Source organism: Falco peregrinus, chromosome 6 (genome assembly GCF_023634155.1).
Source record: "Falco peregrinus isolate bFalPer1 chromosome 6, bFalPer1.pri, whole genome shotgun sequence".
NCBI classification, from domain to species: domain Eukaryota; kingdom Metazoa; phylum Chordata; class Aves; order Falconiformes; family Falconidae; genus Falco; species Falco peregrinus.
The window spans coordinates 20,448,279-20,467,627 of record NC_073726.1 but is presented as its reverse complement, the minus strand read 5'-3'; the positions used below and the strand labels follow the sequence as shown (position 1 = coordinate 20,467,627).

The 19,349-nt window shown below is 36.7% G+C and overlaps 1 protein-coding gene across 11 annotated transcripts in view; it reads left to right on the top strand.

The window, feature by feature from the left end:
- The window catches only part of CACNA2D1 (calcium voltage-gated channel auxiliary subunit alpha2delta 1), a 433,534-nt gene that overhangs the window by 326,073 nt on the left and 88,112 nt on the right, over positions 1-19,349 (top strand). For all 11 annotated transcript variants that reach the window (XR_003557130.2, XR_008747812.1, XM_055808421.1 and 8 more), the window contains exon 11: positions 16,678-16,836. Coding sequence is in view for 9 of the 11 variants with exons in the window: in XM_055808421.1 (XP_055664396.1) it covers positions 16,678-16,836 (159 nt within the window). In the remaining 2 variants the exon portion in view is untranslated. The remainder of the gene's footprint in view (positions 1-16,677; positions 16,837-19,349) is intronic.

Genomic DNA, 19,349 nt, shown 5'->3' with positions numbered 1-19,349 from the left:
CTTTGCTAGAAGTTTTAGATTTGTATGAATGTATTTCTGTTAAATCAGCAAAAACTTCCAGAATTTTTTGAAAAATAACTTAAAGTTGGTTTCCTTTATTACTTCCATTTAGTGGGGTTTTAGTGAACTGTAAAATAAATTGCATACTCAAATAGAGTAAGCTATATTTTTTTCGTATGTGATATTTTTTTTATTTTAACCCAGAAAATTTCAGTGGTGGTTAGTTTTTCTAAATAAAATCACTGTTTGAGGAAGAAATCAAAATTAATCATGATATCAGTGTGAGATACTGGCACTGAAGTCGTTCTGTTGGTGGATCTAGAAGAGGGTATGAAAAGGACTCCTGTATGAAGGGGCTTACCAGCAGACATGCTAATGTAATTCAGTCCTTACTTTCTCATGCTCCACGATGGACAATATTACGGAGAAAATATGAAGACGCCTGCCATCTTTTTCATTATTTGACAAATTGAAGAAAGATAGAGACTCAAGTTCCCGCTGTAGGTTTGCATAATCTCTCTTAGTATTTTAATCCTGGAACATTTCAGATAACGAATCACAGTAGCTCCAGTTGAGTATACAGTCTCCTCAGCTTCACAGCTATGTGAGGCAGTAAACAAATATATATTACTGTTTTGCAGGGGGCGTGGGTGGTGTTTGGTTGGGGTTTTTTTTTCATAGTCAGTGAAAAGTGATATCAAGGCAGATTCAGGGTTGAGTGTTGAGCTTCATGATTCTCTTAACAACAGTCCATCTAATTGTATCATGACCTTGCAGTTTTTCTTAAATTGAATGGCTCATTTTCAAGAAAATGATAGCTACAGAGAAGCTTCATAAGAGCATTCCTTAATGGAAAATCATTAGCATTCCTTAATGGAAGGTCATTATCTTGCACTTCCCCTATTCAGGAACGAAGTGAATTGTTATATATATATTCATACAGTTGTGTTTAGTAAGCACTGTAGATGCTGGGTTAAACAAAACTCAGAGATGTTAAGATGAAAAGCTAGTATTCAATTTCTGCATTGCTAATAATTGCAGGTAGATCTAGGCTATGTATCTATGGAAATAAATGGGAAGTGTGTCTGGAGGATGTGTTTAGCAAATGTAATGAAGATGAGTATTTTGCAAATAACAATGAAGAAAATCTGGGAACTATGGAAACCCAGCAACTGTTGAAAAGTTAGAAAGAATTTTTTTAATGGATTAATGAGAGTAGAAGTGGAAGCAAGAAATGTGTAGTATAAACAACACCATGAAATGTTTGTCTGTCTGCAGAATTACAGTTTAATTTTGCTTCCCCTCTAAAAAGAAAGCTGAGAAAAGACTTGATGCTATGTTAAAGTATTTCACATGGGGCTAGAGTTGAGAGGATGTTGCATTACGTGGCTTTTTTGACATGAGGTTAATTGACTTCAGTAGGAACCTGATCCTCAGGAAAGAAAATTACACAGTTTGTATCAAGAAAAAGTGAGGGACCACTAGCAGTCAAACTTCTTGCAATCTTCTTGCATTCTTCATCACACATGATTAACTAGAAGTGTTTGTACAGCTTCAGTGACATGGCTAGAGATAACTTTTCATCTAAATACTATATGGTTTGATGGTTCACTTTCTCTTCTGGGAGGCAAACGGTGAGTATTTGAACTGAGATTCTGACTGTATATCTCCTTTGTTCTGGCTGAATAGCATTACATAAATGTGGATCATAAGATTAATTTAACACAAAAAGTGTTGGCTCAGATTTTACAAAAAAAGATTGTAGGTATATTCTCTGAGGACCAGAAGTGGTTTATGGTTGATTGCTTGGTTCTTGAAAGCATCTCCTCAGAGTCCTGAGTGAGTCATCTGAGAAGCTGGAATTCATACATGCTCTCAAACTCCAGTATTTGACCTTTTGGGGGGCTGTTCTGGGGTCCGTAAATAAATATGCTGATAATGGATTTGATCACAGTTGAGAAGCGGGAAAACTCTTGCATCCATAGACTCACAAAACTGTCAGAGAAACACACTGCAAGAATCACTAGTTGAAGCCCAATAAATTTGAATGGCACATGAATAGTTAATATGTCTCAACAAATTTCAAGGAAAAATATTGTTGTCTTCATATCAATATTTAATGCTTTCCTGGAAGATGCACTTTAAGCAAACATCTACCACTAAATGTAATTGTTAAGGTCTATTACAGAAGTAACCAAGGGAATTTTAAGAACCAGTGGTATGTGGGTGGTGAGACAATGTGCAAGAGGTCAGATTAGAGTATCTCATTGCCCCTTTTGGCCTTAAGAATACATAAAGATTTTGATTCGTTGGTTGATTGTTTTTTTCTTTTTGTTTTGTCCTGCTGACTTAAGTGTTTAACCCAAGCAGCTGTTCATCATACACCTTAGTTATTAATGGACTGGAAAGTACTTAATCATCCTTGTGTGGTGCCTTTATCTTTGTAAATAGGGAATATTTACGGAGTATTTATTTGTTTTCTGTGTATACTCTAAGAGTTTAGCCCTACCTAGCAAGAAACGTGTCCAATAGTTAGGCTCTTTCTTATCCCTAGTGTACTTACAATGTCCTTGCTATCTTCAGTATAACCAGCCCTACAATATTGCCTGTGCAATAAGACAGCACAGCAAGTACCTCTATAAAACGAACATATACAAAATAGGCCATGGTAAAGAAATTAAGATGAAGTGTTACATTGCTGTCCTGTAATAATAGTATAATCATAGAATCATTGAGGTTGGAAAAGACCTTTGAGATCATCAGCTCCAACTATTAGCACTGCATCTATGCATTTTTTTAAGTATCTTCAGGATTGGTGACTCAACCACCTCCCTGGGCAGCCTGTTCCAACGCTTCACCACCCTTTCAGTGAAGAAATTTTTCCTAATATCCAATCTAAACCTCCCCTGGTGCAACTTGAGGCTGTTTCCTCTTGTCCTGTCACTTGTCATATGGGAGACCTACTCCCACTTGCCTACAACCTCCTTTCAGGTACTTGTAGAGAGCAATAAGGTCTCTCCTGAGTCTCCTCCAGGCTAAACAACCCCAGTTCCCTCAGCCGCTCCTCATCAGACTTGTTCTCTAGACCCTTCACCAGCTGTGTTGCCCCTCTCTGGACACACTCCAGCACCTCTACATCCCTGTTGCAGTGAAGGGCCCAAAGCTGAACCCCGTGTTCGAGGTGCAGCCTCACCAGTGCCCAGTACAGGGGGACGGTCACTGCCCTGGCCCTGCTGGCCACACTGTTTCAGTTACAAACCAGGATGCTCTTGTCCTTCTTGGCCACCTGGGCACACTGCTGACTCATGTTCAGTTGGTGGTCAGCCAGCACCAACATACCCTTTCCCACCAGACAGCACTAATTATGGTATATGTTTACAGTTTTTGTTTACTATCTGGGTTCAAATAATATGCCATTATGTGAAAGTAATATAACATAAAACCCATGGCAATGTTAGTGCAGGGTCAAGTCTCTCTCTGAGAATTACAGCTAGCACCAGGACAATCTACAAAAGCCAAGTTGCCATGTTCAGCTCAGGACTGTCCTCAAGCTAGTAAGCCTTCTTAAAAGTACAGACAGATCCCACACAGAAACTGCTCATCTTTGTATTCAAAGGCCATCTAGCCATACCTGATAAATTGCTAGAGAATTTAGGAAGAAATCAGAAGTTTCAATAGTTTTTTCCTGATTTCTCATTTAAACTGAGCCTTACATAGCTACAAACAAACTTGAGAAACCTTTAGTGGATGAAGTTATTTTTCTTTTAGAGTTACTAAATAATAACCAAGCCATCTGAATTCAGGGATTTGTTTATTATTATATATTACTTTACCTGTTAAGGGAAAGCATATCATGCCAGATTCAACACCCCAAGAGAGGTGAGGCTGCCACAGCTCCATGCCACATATCCAACTAGTAGTGAGGCTGAAAATGCATTCTCAGTGGGCACATGCACATGGAGCACATGTATATACCACATAACATATATTCATGTAGATACATACGTATCAGGCCAGCCACACAGGTAACAGAAAAATGCAGAGCACTCCAGTGAACACAGAGAGTGCCAACAGCCTCTTCCTGCTCCCCTTGCTGGCTGAGCTGGATGGAAGGCTGCTGGTGGGAATATCTATCTATCTATAGATAGGTATCAATAGATAGGTAGATAGATTAGATCGATCGATTGATTGATTAGATAGATACTGTGTGGATCCCTCCAGCAGCTGGGCTCAGACACTCCATTTGCCCAGCAGCTGCCCCTAGATTGCAGTCTGCCCTGTTGCTCCCACCAAGACATACAAGCCCCCGTGGCTATAACCCCACTCCAGTTGCTGGCAGAGACCATCCCGTATACACAGGCAGAGCTGTCAAGGTCTCCCTTTTTCCCAGTTGGCAACCCCGCAACTGTGATCTCACCCTTAGAGACACAACAGACACACACACACACACACACACACACATGCTTCACTCCTAAAGACCCCCAGGACCAGCACCTGGTACTCATTCCAGGTGGTGGTATCATGGACACGTGTCCCTGTGACCCACAGGCCCACTCCAGTTGCTGACAGAAGACACTCTAGCTGCCCCATGGAGCAGCACAACCAGCCCTGAGACTCATGGTCTCACTCCAGTTGCTGGGCTCGCACATCCACACACAGGTACACATGCAGAATAGATAGTCCCTTACCCAGGAAAAGAGATAGAAATGAAATTTAATAAGAAGGCAGAACAGACTGCGCTGATGTGATGCAGGACATGGCCAGGCAAACATACCTACCAGCAAGCCATTTACACAGGAGCAACAATTTTCCCCCTTATGCTTCTATTTCTCTCCACTTGTTTATCCCCAGGTTACCTAAATCCATCCCTTTCCTCACCCTGGTTCTCCCCTTACATATTCTGTAGTAAGTTCTGTGCAGTCCTGAAATTTTCTTCCCCTGCATCCCATGTCTCCCATACAACCTCCCTCAGTCAAAAAGGGGGGTTACTGTATTATAATTATTGCACAGGCCCTAGTTAGTTGTGGGAAATGAAAAACGCCTCCAGAAGATAAGTCATCCTGACTATATTGAGGGCAAATTACTGTCAGGAAATGCCAGTCTGTCTCCACTGGCTGTAGGGAGAACCTGGGCCACACTCTTGGGCTGGACTCCCAATTAAAAGATCACTGAAATGAGATGAGCTGAATCATACTCCCTCTGCTCACCGAAGAATGCAAAAGGGAGTCAGTGGGAATAAAAACCACAGACGCTTTTGGGGCTTTTTACACCTTCATTTTTCTTCTTGTGTGTTACTGTTTGTTTTAACATATCAGCATTTTTTTTACTGGTGTGTTATTAACTGTAACTTTGGTTTGCTGTGGAAAAAAAATGTTCAAAAGGTATGTAAGAGAGAAAAAAAAAGTGGAAAGAGTTGGCAAAGGAATGGGGAAAATCTTAAACCTAGATATGTTTCATTTTAGATCTGTCACAAAGTATTAATTCTCGGGAATAGAGTACTTGAGTGCATGGAAATTGGAAGCTGAAATTCTGTATAAGGATGTCAGGAGCAGAGATGTTGCTGGAAACTACATTTATTACTGTACCGTAGAGCTGACGATTCCACATGACTAGAAAAGTCACCTCCATTCTCACTTTGAGGAATTGCTTTGGGCATCAATACAGATTTTTATTGTCTCCTCTTATACTTGTCAAATGTCAGGAAGTCAGGCTTTCCAACAGCACATGGCATGAGCTTCTGCAGTTTCCAGAATAAATCCTATCTTTGTTGTATATTAGTAGTATTTAAAATGAGTAGTTTAGTAGTATATAAAGTGAGGTTATAGCTCTACCTCATGGTTCCACTGGTTAATAAATCTTGTTGGCTATTTCCAGTTTCTTAATTTTTAATACAGCACAAGTCTTACTAAAGAGACCCCTGCTTCATTAGCTGTATCATTGATCCTGTGATTTTTTATGGCATGTCATATCCTGGACCAAAAGTGCATTTCTGAGTCAGCTTTACAACTAGCAGACAATTACTGGGGGCATCGTGAGTATAATTAAAAATTTGTGGTGGGTGAATGGTGTCTCGAACAATGAACTCATTCCTTACCAGTTCTGAAAAGGCTGGGCTGGGCCAGCTTTGATGATTCTTCTGGGGAAAGATGACTCACCATCTTAATGAAAAAAGAAAAAAATGCAGTCTGTCCATAAATTTGGGATAGGATGGGGGCAATTTGTTCTAGGGTCGGGTTTTTTTAAATGTATTTTCTATAAAACTTATCTATTTGGTAGGTGAACATTTTAAGCCATATGTGGCAAGGTGTTGGTTTAGTGTGAGTCTAAAGGAACTGTTAACTTAGACAAATCATGAATGAAATACTCATCAACTTCTCAAGTCTTATTTCAAGACAATTTCCCCTGTCTCTTGCTTCCCTGCCTTAGCAGCAGCGTCTCACACATCAGCAGTGTCCTGCTGCAGCCTCCTTACTGCTCGCGAGCCCCAGGCACCGTGTGCAGCCAGGCACATGGCTCTGCCCTGCAAGGGTGACAGGCACATTTAAGTCAAGCTGTGGGAATATGGAGATGACATTGCAGCCCCCTGCCACACCCCAGTTATGTGGCCTGATGCTGACATGTATGTCTACTTGTAATTTGCTGCACTGACTAAACGTTCATCTTGCTTTTGATGCCCTGAGTAGCAACCCCATATATCCAGTGAATTTATAGATAACGGTTAAGCACTCAAATATTTATCTCTGTGGGCCAGTGATAGGACACAAGGAAATGGAATGAAACTGTGCCAGGGAAGTTCAGTTTGGATATTAGGAAAAGGTTCTTCACCAAGAGGGTAGATGGTCACTGGAACAGGCTCCCCAGGGAAGTAGTCACAGCACCAAAACTGTCAGAGTTCAAGGAATGTCTGCTTGACGCTCTTAGTCACATGGTTTAGTTTTAGGTAGTTCTGCAAGGAGCAGGGAGTTGGACTTGATCCTTATGGATCCCTTCCAACTTGAGATATTCTATGATTCTATGATTCATCTTTTTGGCCAATGCTGTGTTGTGTTCTAAACAATTTGAATTTGACTGCATGAATATTTCCTCAGTCAGACTGACAATAAAATAATTTTCTAGAGAGCGTCTTCTTGTTAGAGCCCTTCTCTAGAGTGCCTCTGGGTAGCAGTGCCACACAGTGCAGGCTGCAGGACTGCAGCACTACCATAGCGCAGTAGCTAGATCAGCCAGCTTTCTCTGGGAGGCACTGAAGTTTCAATAGCAGTCAGAAACATAGGATTATAAGTAAATAATACATGCTAACTTTGCCATAGCATCATGGAATGACCACAAATGAGCTCATCTTGCTAAGCTAATTCATCTTTCAGCCTACACTGACATCCTTTGTTGTAACTCAGATTCACAGCACAGCATCATACTTCATAGTCTGAACATTAAACCTTTTGTACTCAGTGGGATCTTTGCATTGATTTATGTGCAGGTAATTATATTGGTTAGAAAGATTAACAAAGCTCACTAAGAGCAGATTTTGTCCTAGTATTTGGTCTTTTTCCAAACACTTGTCTCGTATTATGCTACAATAATTTTTTCAGCAGGTATTTCATGATCTTAAAGTTTTATTGTCATTGAAAGCTGCTATAATACACTGTATATACATTTCACAATGAAATGTGATACACTTTAAATTTCAGGAATCGCCAATAGTGTAAACTGGTATATAATCCTAATTTTGTTTCATCCAATACAATTTAAGAAATGCAGGTGTGCTCCTTCTTGTACTAGAGTAAGTTTTTTTAGAATTTCTCTACAATGTATATGTAGGGTTGTACTGTATACCTGAATACTATGTGTGCAAATCATAGGATAGGAGAAAACAATTATTCTATAGCAAGATATGAATCCTAAAGTTTGACACCACATATTTTTTGGCATGTCAAATTACAAAGCCTTTATTGCTTGAACTGCCTCAAATTTTCTGTGTACTGAGATCTACATGGGAATAGAACTTTGCAATTTGCTTTCTTACTATTCTCTAAATGGGTTCTGATAAATATTTATAATATCTTCTCACTCCTGAAATATAGATTCTAACAGGCCTTATTCAAGATTCAGTTGTTCTTGGGATTAACCTTAAAATCCTATTACCAAGCCTAAAGCAGCAGGAAAAAAAGGAAAAGAAAACCAGCAAGGCTGGATTTAGCTACAAGAGAAAAGCCTGATGAAATCAGATCTATTTCACTATTGCTCATTTAATACGTATAGATACAACTGGGTCACCAAGCTGATTTAGCCATGAGGTAGAAGTAGCATAGCAACAAACCTCAGCAGATTGAAAGTCAGCAGCAGTAGGATCTGATTAGGTCTTCAGCAAGCTGACTATATTTTTCTCAATTTTCACAATTCCCAGAATGATGTTTCTGTTTTATTCAGCTATCCTGATCACGGTATTTTAAATAGTTAAGTTTTGTCTCTGTAGCAAGTTTATGAATTACTGCTTTGTTCAAGTTTATATGATTTTATATAAAAGATAAACCTTTATGAATGTTTAAAGATACACAATTTACATACAGATTAAGGCAGGGGCTCACTTAATGTCGGAAGTTTGGGAAGGGTGGTTTTTAAAATTGTTTTAGTTTTTTGCTTGATTTTTATTTGTTGCTTAGAAGTATAATTTCAGGAAATTATGGTAAAAGAAACATGCTAAGTTGAATCAGTAGATGTTAGTAAACTAACCAGGATGTGTAAAGAATAGGGAGGCAGCAAGTAAGGATGGTTGGGAAAGTCTGAGCTTTTACATAGATTTGGTGTTAAATAATATTCAGTAAGAATGTTATCACTTTACAGATTTTGGAGATAAAGACATTTAGACAAGAAATTGTTTAACAGCTTTTCCACTATGAGTATTGTAAACACAGCTGATTAAGATGCCTGGTTTGGTAATGTGGATCCTTTGTATAGAAAAATAATTTTCATCCTTTTGGAGCTGGGACCTCTTGTGTTCAATGTGGGAATTTTTATATTTTTTTTGAGAAGGAAGTTTTGATTTTAGTATTCCTGTTTCTTCCCTCATTTGGCATACAAGAATATGTTATTGTTTTAGTTGAAATGAAAAATGGATTCCAGTCACAGAAAGCACCAACAACCTACACCAAAGTGTAAAATTTCCCATTTCAAGGTAACGTTTGTAAGACCAGTTCAACTTTTTTTGTTTTAGTGCCACCTAGTGACTAAAACTGGAAAAAGTTTTTTAAAGTTTCATTGATTTATTGGTTTTGGTTTGTTTATGTTGTTGCATTTTCCAGTAATGAGATGATTTACAAAAACTTTTGTGCTTTTCAATTTGAATCGCAGAGCTAGTGCTGCTTTCTCCAATTTCTTTTCCTGAGGATTTACATAAAGTTATTGCTATCGTTTTTGAGAACTGTGGCTTTCCTCAGTGGATTACTGCTTTGTTCACATAGCATCTGATAAATGTTGATTGTTGCTTGCTTTCTTGATCGTGTCATAAAAACAACGAAGCACATACCTATACATAAACATTTCTCATAAATATATATACACACATATGTATGAAGACATCATATACAGCAGAAAAAAAGTCATTGACTGTCAGAAACAGTAATGAGCATTTTCTGATCAAGATAAATCAATGCCTCGAGATATTACTCTTTAATTGTTCATACCATTTCTTCTTATGCTGCTGTTTCTGGTGCCAGCTTGTTTTGTTAGCATTACACATAATGTGAATGCTAAGACAGTGCAATGAAGGGGTTGCTTTGGGTTTCCTTTCATAAAAGAAGCGGAATCAATTGAAATGTTTTATTTGTATTTAAATAACCTTCTACACTTTCCAAAAGAATTACTGACATTGGATTTTGGATTTATATCCCTTATACCTCTCAGGATATAGAGATATGTTTAGATATATAGAGAGGGATAGACGGATAGACAGAAGAGAATTTGAAACATTCATCAATTTATACATTGCCTGTGAAATCAGATCTTTCTCTTCCAGTGCTGTAGCCTTCAGAATGAACCGCATTAGCGGTGTGTGCATTTTGAATAAGGTTGAGTAATAAGCTGTTTATGAGAATTCATGCTTTAAGAATTTGTGCCCTATTTGACTTTGTGTTTTAAATGGCATATAGCAAAATAACTAATACTAAGTTAAAGGGCAAATCTGAGGTCTGGGAGTTGGTTGCACAAAGGAAAGAGGAAAAAAACCTGGTCATTTCTTTGCCTCAGATTTACTTGTTTTCTTCCCTGTTGCTTCACTTTTCTCACCGATAAAATGAAACCAGTTCTGAGCTATTTCACAAGAAGTCCAAGACACTCAGTAATGTTTGACAATGTTGTGATGCCAAAGTGCGGATATCCCTGGGAGTTATATGCTATGTGTTACTTGCTATACTTGTCAACTGGGGAGAAGTTGGCAGGTATCCACAAAAGGCAGATTTATAAAAAAAATTCCCAATAGAAAAGCCAGTTTGTACCTGTTCAGCAGGTAATTTATTGAACCAAAGGCAGTTGTTTGTTGTTGTTGTTTTTTTTTTTTTTTTTAAAAAAAAAGATTATACCTTTTTTTCTGTTTTTAGAGAAAAACTCACCTGATTTTTTTTCCCCCCCCAGGCTGCTTGATAGCGATCTTGCTACTTAACTGTCTGAAGTTTTTCAGTCCCTGTATACCCCACTTCTTAACACTGATCCTTTATTTCTTCATTTTGCAGACTTTTTCCATGAGGGGTTACACCCCAGCTCCCCTTTCTTTTGTGTTATACTGACCTCTTAATGAAAACCTTTGCCTGTAGGGTTATTCATTTTTTGATCTGCCATTATATCCACAGAGTGCTTAGAGGGGGAACACATAAGAAATAATTGAACATCTCTGTTTCACTTCCCTTGAATCCTCTAATATCCTGGTGTTGGGGAAGGAGGTTTGATAATTTTAAAAAAGGATTTGCAGGCTGAGATGCTGGATAAGAGGAGGCTTTTAGCAATGCAGAAGTAACTGTTCTGGAATCATAAGAGGATTTCAGAATGACAACCCCTTCTCTTGTCCATCAGTTTAACTCTTGGGGCACTATGAATTGGAGAGGTTCGTGTGTCTGGAGGAGCCCACGGCTCAATGGAAGTACCCAAGGGAGGGGAAAGGTCTCAAGCATTTAGGTATTTTGCTGCAGTTCTGTATAATTTTCCATTGCTTTTCAAGTTGATCCTTCTCTGAATCGAAGGATAAAGACAAGGTCCTTGTAAAATCATCTGATTAGTATTTCTCTTTCTGACCCTCTCCGGAATGACAACGTTCAAGCAGCATTAAACTCAAACCCTTTTGTTCAGAGTTTTAAGTTAAATTGAATTATTTTCTTATCTTTCATGTTATTGAGTTGCCCCTTATATGGCCAAAATTATACTGGTGGTTTGAGGTCAACTGGATGAAGTTCTCTAACACTCTTAGTGCCCCAGTAACAGGCTTGGGTATTCTAGCCCAAACCTGTGAATAGGTCATTTCCTCTAACCTGAGGATTGTTCTGGGAGACTCCAAAAGGATATAAATAAATTGGATAGTGAGAAATAATCTAGTTTAAAATATATCTAGATTCTATACCTTGCTATATAATTACAAGACAAATTTAATTACAGTAATACTAAATGATACTTCAAAAAAAAAAGCTAAGGTTATCCTGTTTCCCATGATTTCCAAGTGTTTTGCTGCAAGCCCCTTATTTTAGCTTAGATAGTGAATATGTTTTTTATATAGTTTAGAAGTTGTCCCTGGTGGTGCCATACTGTATAGAGTGGCTTTAGATTTTAACAACTGAATGATTTGCCTCCAAATGTCATTGGTTGTTTTCTAAGTGACTTACTAAGCCCTCGACCTTGCACACAAATTCCATTTATTTTCTTTCTACCACAATGGTATTTTTGTGACATATATTTGTCTTCATTGCAATAATTGGTAGAAAATGCTGGTCTGATAAATACCCAACTGACATATTTCATATAGGTACGTAGAGAGTATTTTATTCATTAAAGTATGAATTGTAGTTACTTCAATTTTGCCTCTTTGATAGGTTTTGATTTTGTAAAAACATGGACTTTCTGAAAAGGCAACTGGTTTTTGAAATCTTGTATGTTCTTTCTTCTAGTTAAATACTAAGTGATTATGTTGTTAACTGGTTTTCAAGAATTCATCTAAAGTTAAGTAAGCTTATTATGGTACTTAGGAGACAGATAATGTGACTAGCAATTGTTAAAGGCTTGTTGCAGGTATTTTGGCTTTTGGTATCCTAATGTGTGAAAAATTTTAATGCTGCTATTGCTAATATATTTCAGATGAGTGTAACTGAAAGCTGACTCAGTTTGGTTAAGTTATGGATAGTCCTGGTATTTGTCACATGGTCAGCTGGTTAAAGAGTAAAAGTATTTTAGTATTATGAAAAGCCAGCTTTAAGGGTGATCTGAAGCCTTTTACACTTGAAATCATTTATTTCAGTATTTTACTGGAGTTCAAATTAATTGAATGTAGCCTTGAATTTTCTTGCCCCCTTTGGACATTCTTATTAGCCATATTTCAATCTTCAGACTTGCCTTCACCCCCTTGCAAACAGGTAAATGTACATTTTGGAGGACTGTTGTTCCATCTACTAATTCCTTTATCTAATCAAAAACTCTTCTCATCTTCTTTGTCGACTGGCGTTAACAATAATGTTGACTGATGTATTTGAAAACAGCTGGGTCATATATTTTCTCAATTAAATTACAGAATTTGCAGGCTTTGGTTAATGTAGCTCTCCGTTCTACAAATGTGTTATTTCTCTCCTTCATTTTACATCAGTATTTGTCAATCTATAGATGCAGATGTTTTGGCCTTGACCGTTTGTTCACTTTACATCGTGTGTAAGTACAGTACAGTTTACTTGTTAGCTGCTTAAACAGTTTGAGCCAGTATTTTTAAAATGTCATTTTTGTATCTGTAATTACTGATCCATATGCTAGATACCTGACCTTCATAGAAATAATTACCCTGATACATTTGCAGGACTGCTAGCAAGCAATTTACATTTGCAGTTTAATGTTAGTGGCATTTCAGGAAGAAATTTTCACTTGTCACTAGATTTTCACTTGAACATGTAAACCGCTGTTTGCTACAGACCAAGACAAGGCAGGCACTGACCATAAGACTTAATGTATGGTTACTTTTATATTAGGTCATTAAAAATTTGCGTATAATGTTGCTGGTGAAGCAGAACAGTGTTTTCACTCTTTAAGTTTTCAGATGAAATTGACTTGTGTAGAGCAGAGCTACCTACCAGATAGTGGTTTTCTTCTAGTTTCCAAGTACAAGATCTGCTCTTTCATCCCATCTCATGATTAGAATCAATTTTCAGATCTTGTCTTTTTAAAATTACTTTACATCAGTAATTTTCCCGTCATGGCTACAAAATTAGGTCAAGACAAGCTGAAATAATTCCAGAGCACGGTATGTTTTTCACTCCCACATAGTTAATGTACATAATAATCATTGGTTGATTTATTGCTTACTTCTGTAAGAAACTTCTGTAAGAAACACCATTGAGTATGTCAGTGTTTTGCATCAAAGTAAATCGATTACAGTTGTGTGAACATCTCATACTGCTTTTACACAGCAAATAAAAATCTTCACATGATATTGAGGGGAAACAAAACTAAATTAATTACCATAATTTGTTTGTGTCTGGGGAAAGAACTTTTATAAAATAACTATCTTTTAAAATCGCACAATGGAAATGTTAGGGTTCAGCTGGAAGTCTTACATATTAATCACAATGGAAGGTTGCTCTTACCAAAATATTCTTTTCTGGGAAATATGGCATACACTAAAGGAATTAAAGTTGAAAATTTGTAGTCCAATTCCATTAATTTTTTTTAAAGGTGAAGTTTGCATAGTGACACTGGGAGAATTGGAAAATATTTTCAATCATCGTTATCTCACGCTGGTTTCGTACTTCCGTTACTGTAAAGAATTTAGATACATGATCCTATGTTTATAGTTGTGGTATTATGAAAACTAAAGCCCTGATAAATAAAAAAGTAAATAAGCAATCTTTGTAGTATTATTGTATACAACTGACTTCTGTAGAATACTTGATCAAATATAACAGTGCATTTTTCAAAGTTAAAGCACTTGTTCATGCTTTTGCATGTTTTTGGAAACAGTTGTCCCCTTGTGACACATTGGGAACTGCGTATTGATTGAAAGGGGCACAGAAAACTTTGCATAGAGTCCTTTGAGAATAACTTGCTCCCACAGATTCTAATCATCTGGAGACTTGAGCTATAAAATTGGGACAGAGTAATAACTGTCCTTATTCATTAAAAAGATGTATGAAGATTCTTATATGGGTATTCTCATAGTATATTCTGCCTGGCAACAATCAATACAATTTTTTAGCTGATACGATCCTCAGGAAAACAGCAACTATACCATAAAAATATCAGTATCTCGCCAAAAGACAGGATTAGCTCACAAAGAATCCCATGAGCAAAAATAAGCTCCCTAGAAAAATAAATACAATATGAAGATGACAAGGTATTAGGTTAGTTGTGAATTACTTAATGCTCAAAATGAAAACAGTGGGGTTTCTTGTTTAATGCTCAAAATGAAAACAGTGGGGTTTCTTGTTTAGGTTCTACATACATGCAGGAGTGGTTTGTGGTACAATAACGATATTAGAACATGAGGCAAATTCATGCTTTAAAGTCTCTAGTTTATGGGGCACTTTGAACACATCCTTTTTGTGAGAATAAGGAATTACATGTGGAACTGTAAATAAGAATCCAGCATAGCAAACACTCTCATAATAGTCTCTGGATTTGCTCACTTACAGCCAAAAACCCCACAGCTGCTGCTCTGTGGCTATTTTCAAGGATCTGGAACAAATTAGGCTAAGCCTAAGCCTGAGGATGATGCTTTTCTCTGTCAGTCATCTCTGCCACAAGCTGTACTACATTTGCTGTTATGCATTTGCTCCTACTAATTTGATAGCAAAAGTCTCATTGATTAGAGTGGACATTTCATAAAAAGTACTGGTAGTTCATATTTTGGTTGGTCCTTAAAGCAAGGAGCTTGCACCTGTACGCGTCTGATTCCAGGACATGGAAAAGTCTGCATACCTCCTAAACATCCTATTGAACCGAATTAAAAATGGTTTGATATTATTAATCCCTTCATCCTTTTAAGTTCTGTTCATTGTAGGCATCCTACAATTACAGTGCAAGTTGATGTTTGCTGCTGGTAACAGTTCTCTTTCTGTACTTTGTGCCTGGTACTTAGTGATTCATTTTAGACATAAATAGTCTGAGCAGTTACTGAAATCTGTGACCTTATTTACCTTATCTTCTATACTGTACTATTGAACTAATTAGCAGTATTGAGACTTAAGCCAACAAGGCCTGACTTTTAAGTTGTTTTGAGGCTTTGCACCAGGTTGACAGCATAAAATTGCATTTACATTTACTTTCACTGAAGACCCTTGATCAGGAAGAGGCATAATAATCTGTTTTCAGCTGAAACATAAATTAGAAAGTCTGGATTTTAGTGCCTTTGCTGAGGTGGAGTTTTACAGAGTTTTTTGAACATCTTATTTGCCAGTGATAAAAAAAAAAAAGCTAACACAAGAAATCTGGATAGATAAAAGAGTTCAAAATTTGGCCAAGACAACAGTTTTAGTAATATTAGTCAAGAATATCTTAAAAAAATCACTTTGTTGTAGTTAAAAGGAGATTTTCATTCAAATAGAGTTAAGCAGAGATTATGTGCAAGAATATGCACATTCATTCAAAGCTACAATTAGAATTGTGCATGCTGCAGCTTTTTTCAAAAGGAGTCTTGTCTTTGACTTCAAATAGATAAATACAGAGGTAGCTAAAAAACGAGATGTATTTCTGCATCACTCTCTACTGGGATGTATATATATTTGTACTTATACGTGTATGTATGTATATTTGTAGAGAGACAAATTTTAAAGGGATCATAAACTGATTTTTACTTGACCAGAGGAGTATTTTGCACACAAATTTTCTATGTATGTTTTTAAATAATGTCAGAATCTTGTATAAATGAATTTTTCAGGGAGTAGTCTTTGCGGATATGTGAGTAAGAGAGCACAAATATGTGTTCTCCTCTTACAACTATACCATCAAGTGGTTTCTTTGTCCCAGAGGTGTATTTCATTTTCTGTAAGGTGTATGTAGTAATTGGTTATGATCTGCAAGTTTCACTGTAAAACTGCTGACTAATACGTGCAATATGGAAGTCACCTGGTAATTCAGCCAATATTTTTCAGTGATTAACAAAAGTGAAATAAATACTTCCCCATGGTTTTTTTTTTATTTCCCTAAGTCTGCATTTCTCAGTTTTCATTACATGAGCTTGAAACAAAATTTGAGGGAATTTTTCCACTATAGTACAGGTTTTTTGATTGTGATAAAGAGTAACACCAAATACTTTTTTATTTTTAAATATAAGTATTTTTAATTTTGAAACCTCCAGACACTGTTGGACATTCTCAGTGTAGTGGAAATTAAACCCCAGGTGTGACGTGCCTTATCTTATGGATCAAGAAAACATTAGCCTTTACTAGTGCAGTACCTAGAAAAGAGAATTAACTGTCTTTAATACTATTTCTATTTATTTTACAGTTTAACAATAATGCTCAGAACGTCAGTTGCTTTAATCATCTTGTCCAAGCTAATGTGAGGAACAAGAAGAAGCTGAAAGAAGCAGTCTATAAAATCTCTGCGAAAGGAATTACAGACTACAAAAAAGGCTTTAGCTATGCTTTTGAACAGCTGTTAAATGTAAGTATGAAAGTCATTTCTCTTTGCTGTAAAGTGAAGAAGGAGAATTTCAATGTTTAGATGGCCACTGCATGCTCTTCCATTGTGTAACTAAGGTGTAGAAATGCAAACCTTTATTTAGCAAGTAAATTTATCGCAACAATATATTTTTTTTCTTTGCAGATCACCCACCAGGTTGCTAAAATTCGGGAATAAATTTCATTTTCAATGTGCTGTACTGTTTTTACTTCATTCATTCAGCTAGTTTTTATTTAACTTGTGATTCTCAGTTGGCGTATAGGTGCGGTAGTGGTTGATTTGCAGGTAGTTTTAAAATGGAAGGCTCTATGTTATAGTGTTATTATTTCAATTTTACTACAGTATCTCCTAGCACTGTTTAGTTAATCTACAATTTCAAACTTATTACAAGTCATAAATAGTTGGCCATGGCTTAAGCAGGACAGAGGGGAGCAAATGACTTAGTTAATAGAGGAATATTAGGCACCTTGAGAGTATTCTAATTCCTTTTACTTTCTCATGTATAAAAAGCATAATTTCCTCAAAAATCAAATGTATTGTTTCCATTTTTAAATTACATTGTACTTTCTAATTTGCACCCAAGCAGTAGCTTTCTGAAGTAGTACTGTTTCTCATTCACCACAAATGTTGAGTTTTATTAGTAACTTTTAAATAGTTTGCATAGCTGTTTAAAAAAAAAAATATCTACTTTTGACCTTCATAAAGACTGCATATTGAGTCTTCACCTTAGTGTAAATAAAACTATACCAATTTACAGCAGTTAAGGATCTAGCTTAACAAATATGAAATTTATTCTTTTTATTACTATTTTTTAATATATCAGTGATATATCTATCAGTATACAAATTTTAATTTTTCCCCCTAACCTTTCAGATTCTGGACTTCAAAGTGCTTTCGTGCCATGCAGGTGTAGGGCTGGAGCTGACTGAAAATTTTCTAACCTTGTCAAATTTTGATGGAGGAAAAAAAATACAATGTTTCCAAGTATATTTTCTCAGTAGATCACTATTTAGGTTAGCAGAGGGGTTTCATAGTCATAGAATGGTTTGGGTTGGATGGACCTTAAGGATCATCTAATCCAACCCCCTGCCAGGGACAGGGACACCTTCCACTAGACCAGGTTGCTCCAAGACCTGTCCAACGTGGCCTTGAACACTTCCAGGGATGGGGCATCCAGGTTTGGTGGGGAAATGATTGGGTGCCCTCTGCTGATGATTGTATAAAACTGTAAACAGTATTTTAAAGGCTGCTGGGTGGTTTTGGACCAGGCTGGAAGGCATTTCCCCTTTTTATGCATCTGTTCCCATCTCATGCAGAGGCAACTAGGAAGACACATGAAATTTTGCCAAATATGTTCCTAATAACATTTATATTTGATTAACATTAAGTATTACATTTGATGCAGCACCAGATACATACTTTGTGAACACGCAGTATTAAGAAGACTTGAACACATGGGAAACCTCAAAGTGTACTTGTTTGTAAAATTAAAATATGCTTAAAAAAATGGTTGGAGATCAGTCTCATAAAGGGATCATCTCTCGTGTAACTAGAGGCAGAGGTGTGATTAGCCTCACATAATCCTGTAAATTATGGCTGGACATTGTAGATGTTTATATCAAGGGAAATTAAAAGATTTCAGTAGGTTATAGAAATATAGTTGTCCTCTCCAGATATTGACAAATCCATTTGGCAGGAAGAGTAAAGGGCTGGTGATGGAGTTAGTGCCAGACTCTGGTGACAAGACAATATAATAGGATGATATAATACAGGCTTAAACAAATAATAAAAAATATGCTTTGGGATAGTTTCCAGTTGTGTATTTATGAATTCAAACACACCAATTGCTTTAAGGTCCATGGAAATGGAATATTTTTTAACAGCTCAAATTTTCATAACAGTTTTGTGGGTACTGTTTCTGGGTCACAGTTATTGCAAACAATTTTGCTGAATACCAAAGTAATATTTCACTTGTGCCATAAAAAACTTAGTGTCTGATGGAAATAGACACTTAAGGTTTTTTTCAACATACTAATTGAAGTGTTTATCAATAATCTTTATTCCATAATTTATATGCAATATTTTTCCGTTATTTAGTGTTATATAAAGTTGCTATTTCATTGAAAATAATAATACTTTAGCTTCAGCAATTCAGGAGGGTTTTTTTATCCGATACCGTAATACCTACAATTTGTCCAAAAAAATGATCTTGAAATCATCTCTTCTTGAGTAGTTGATTTTTGGTTTGGTTTAGCTTTTCCTTTGTCAGTGGCATGAAACGCATGATGAAAAAAGCATTCCTAAAGTGTTATGTCATAAGATATAAGCCCCACCTGACACTTAATGAGTTAATTTTAGGGATGTGAAATATGCACAGTATAAAATGGATCATGTCCTGTTTGCTCTTTTGAAAGAAAGAAAAAAAAAAAGGCCTCAATCAAGTGCAAGAGCAAGCTAAACATGAATATGGAGACTCAGTTCCAACGTCTATTCTT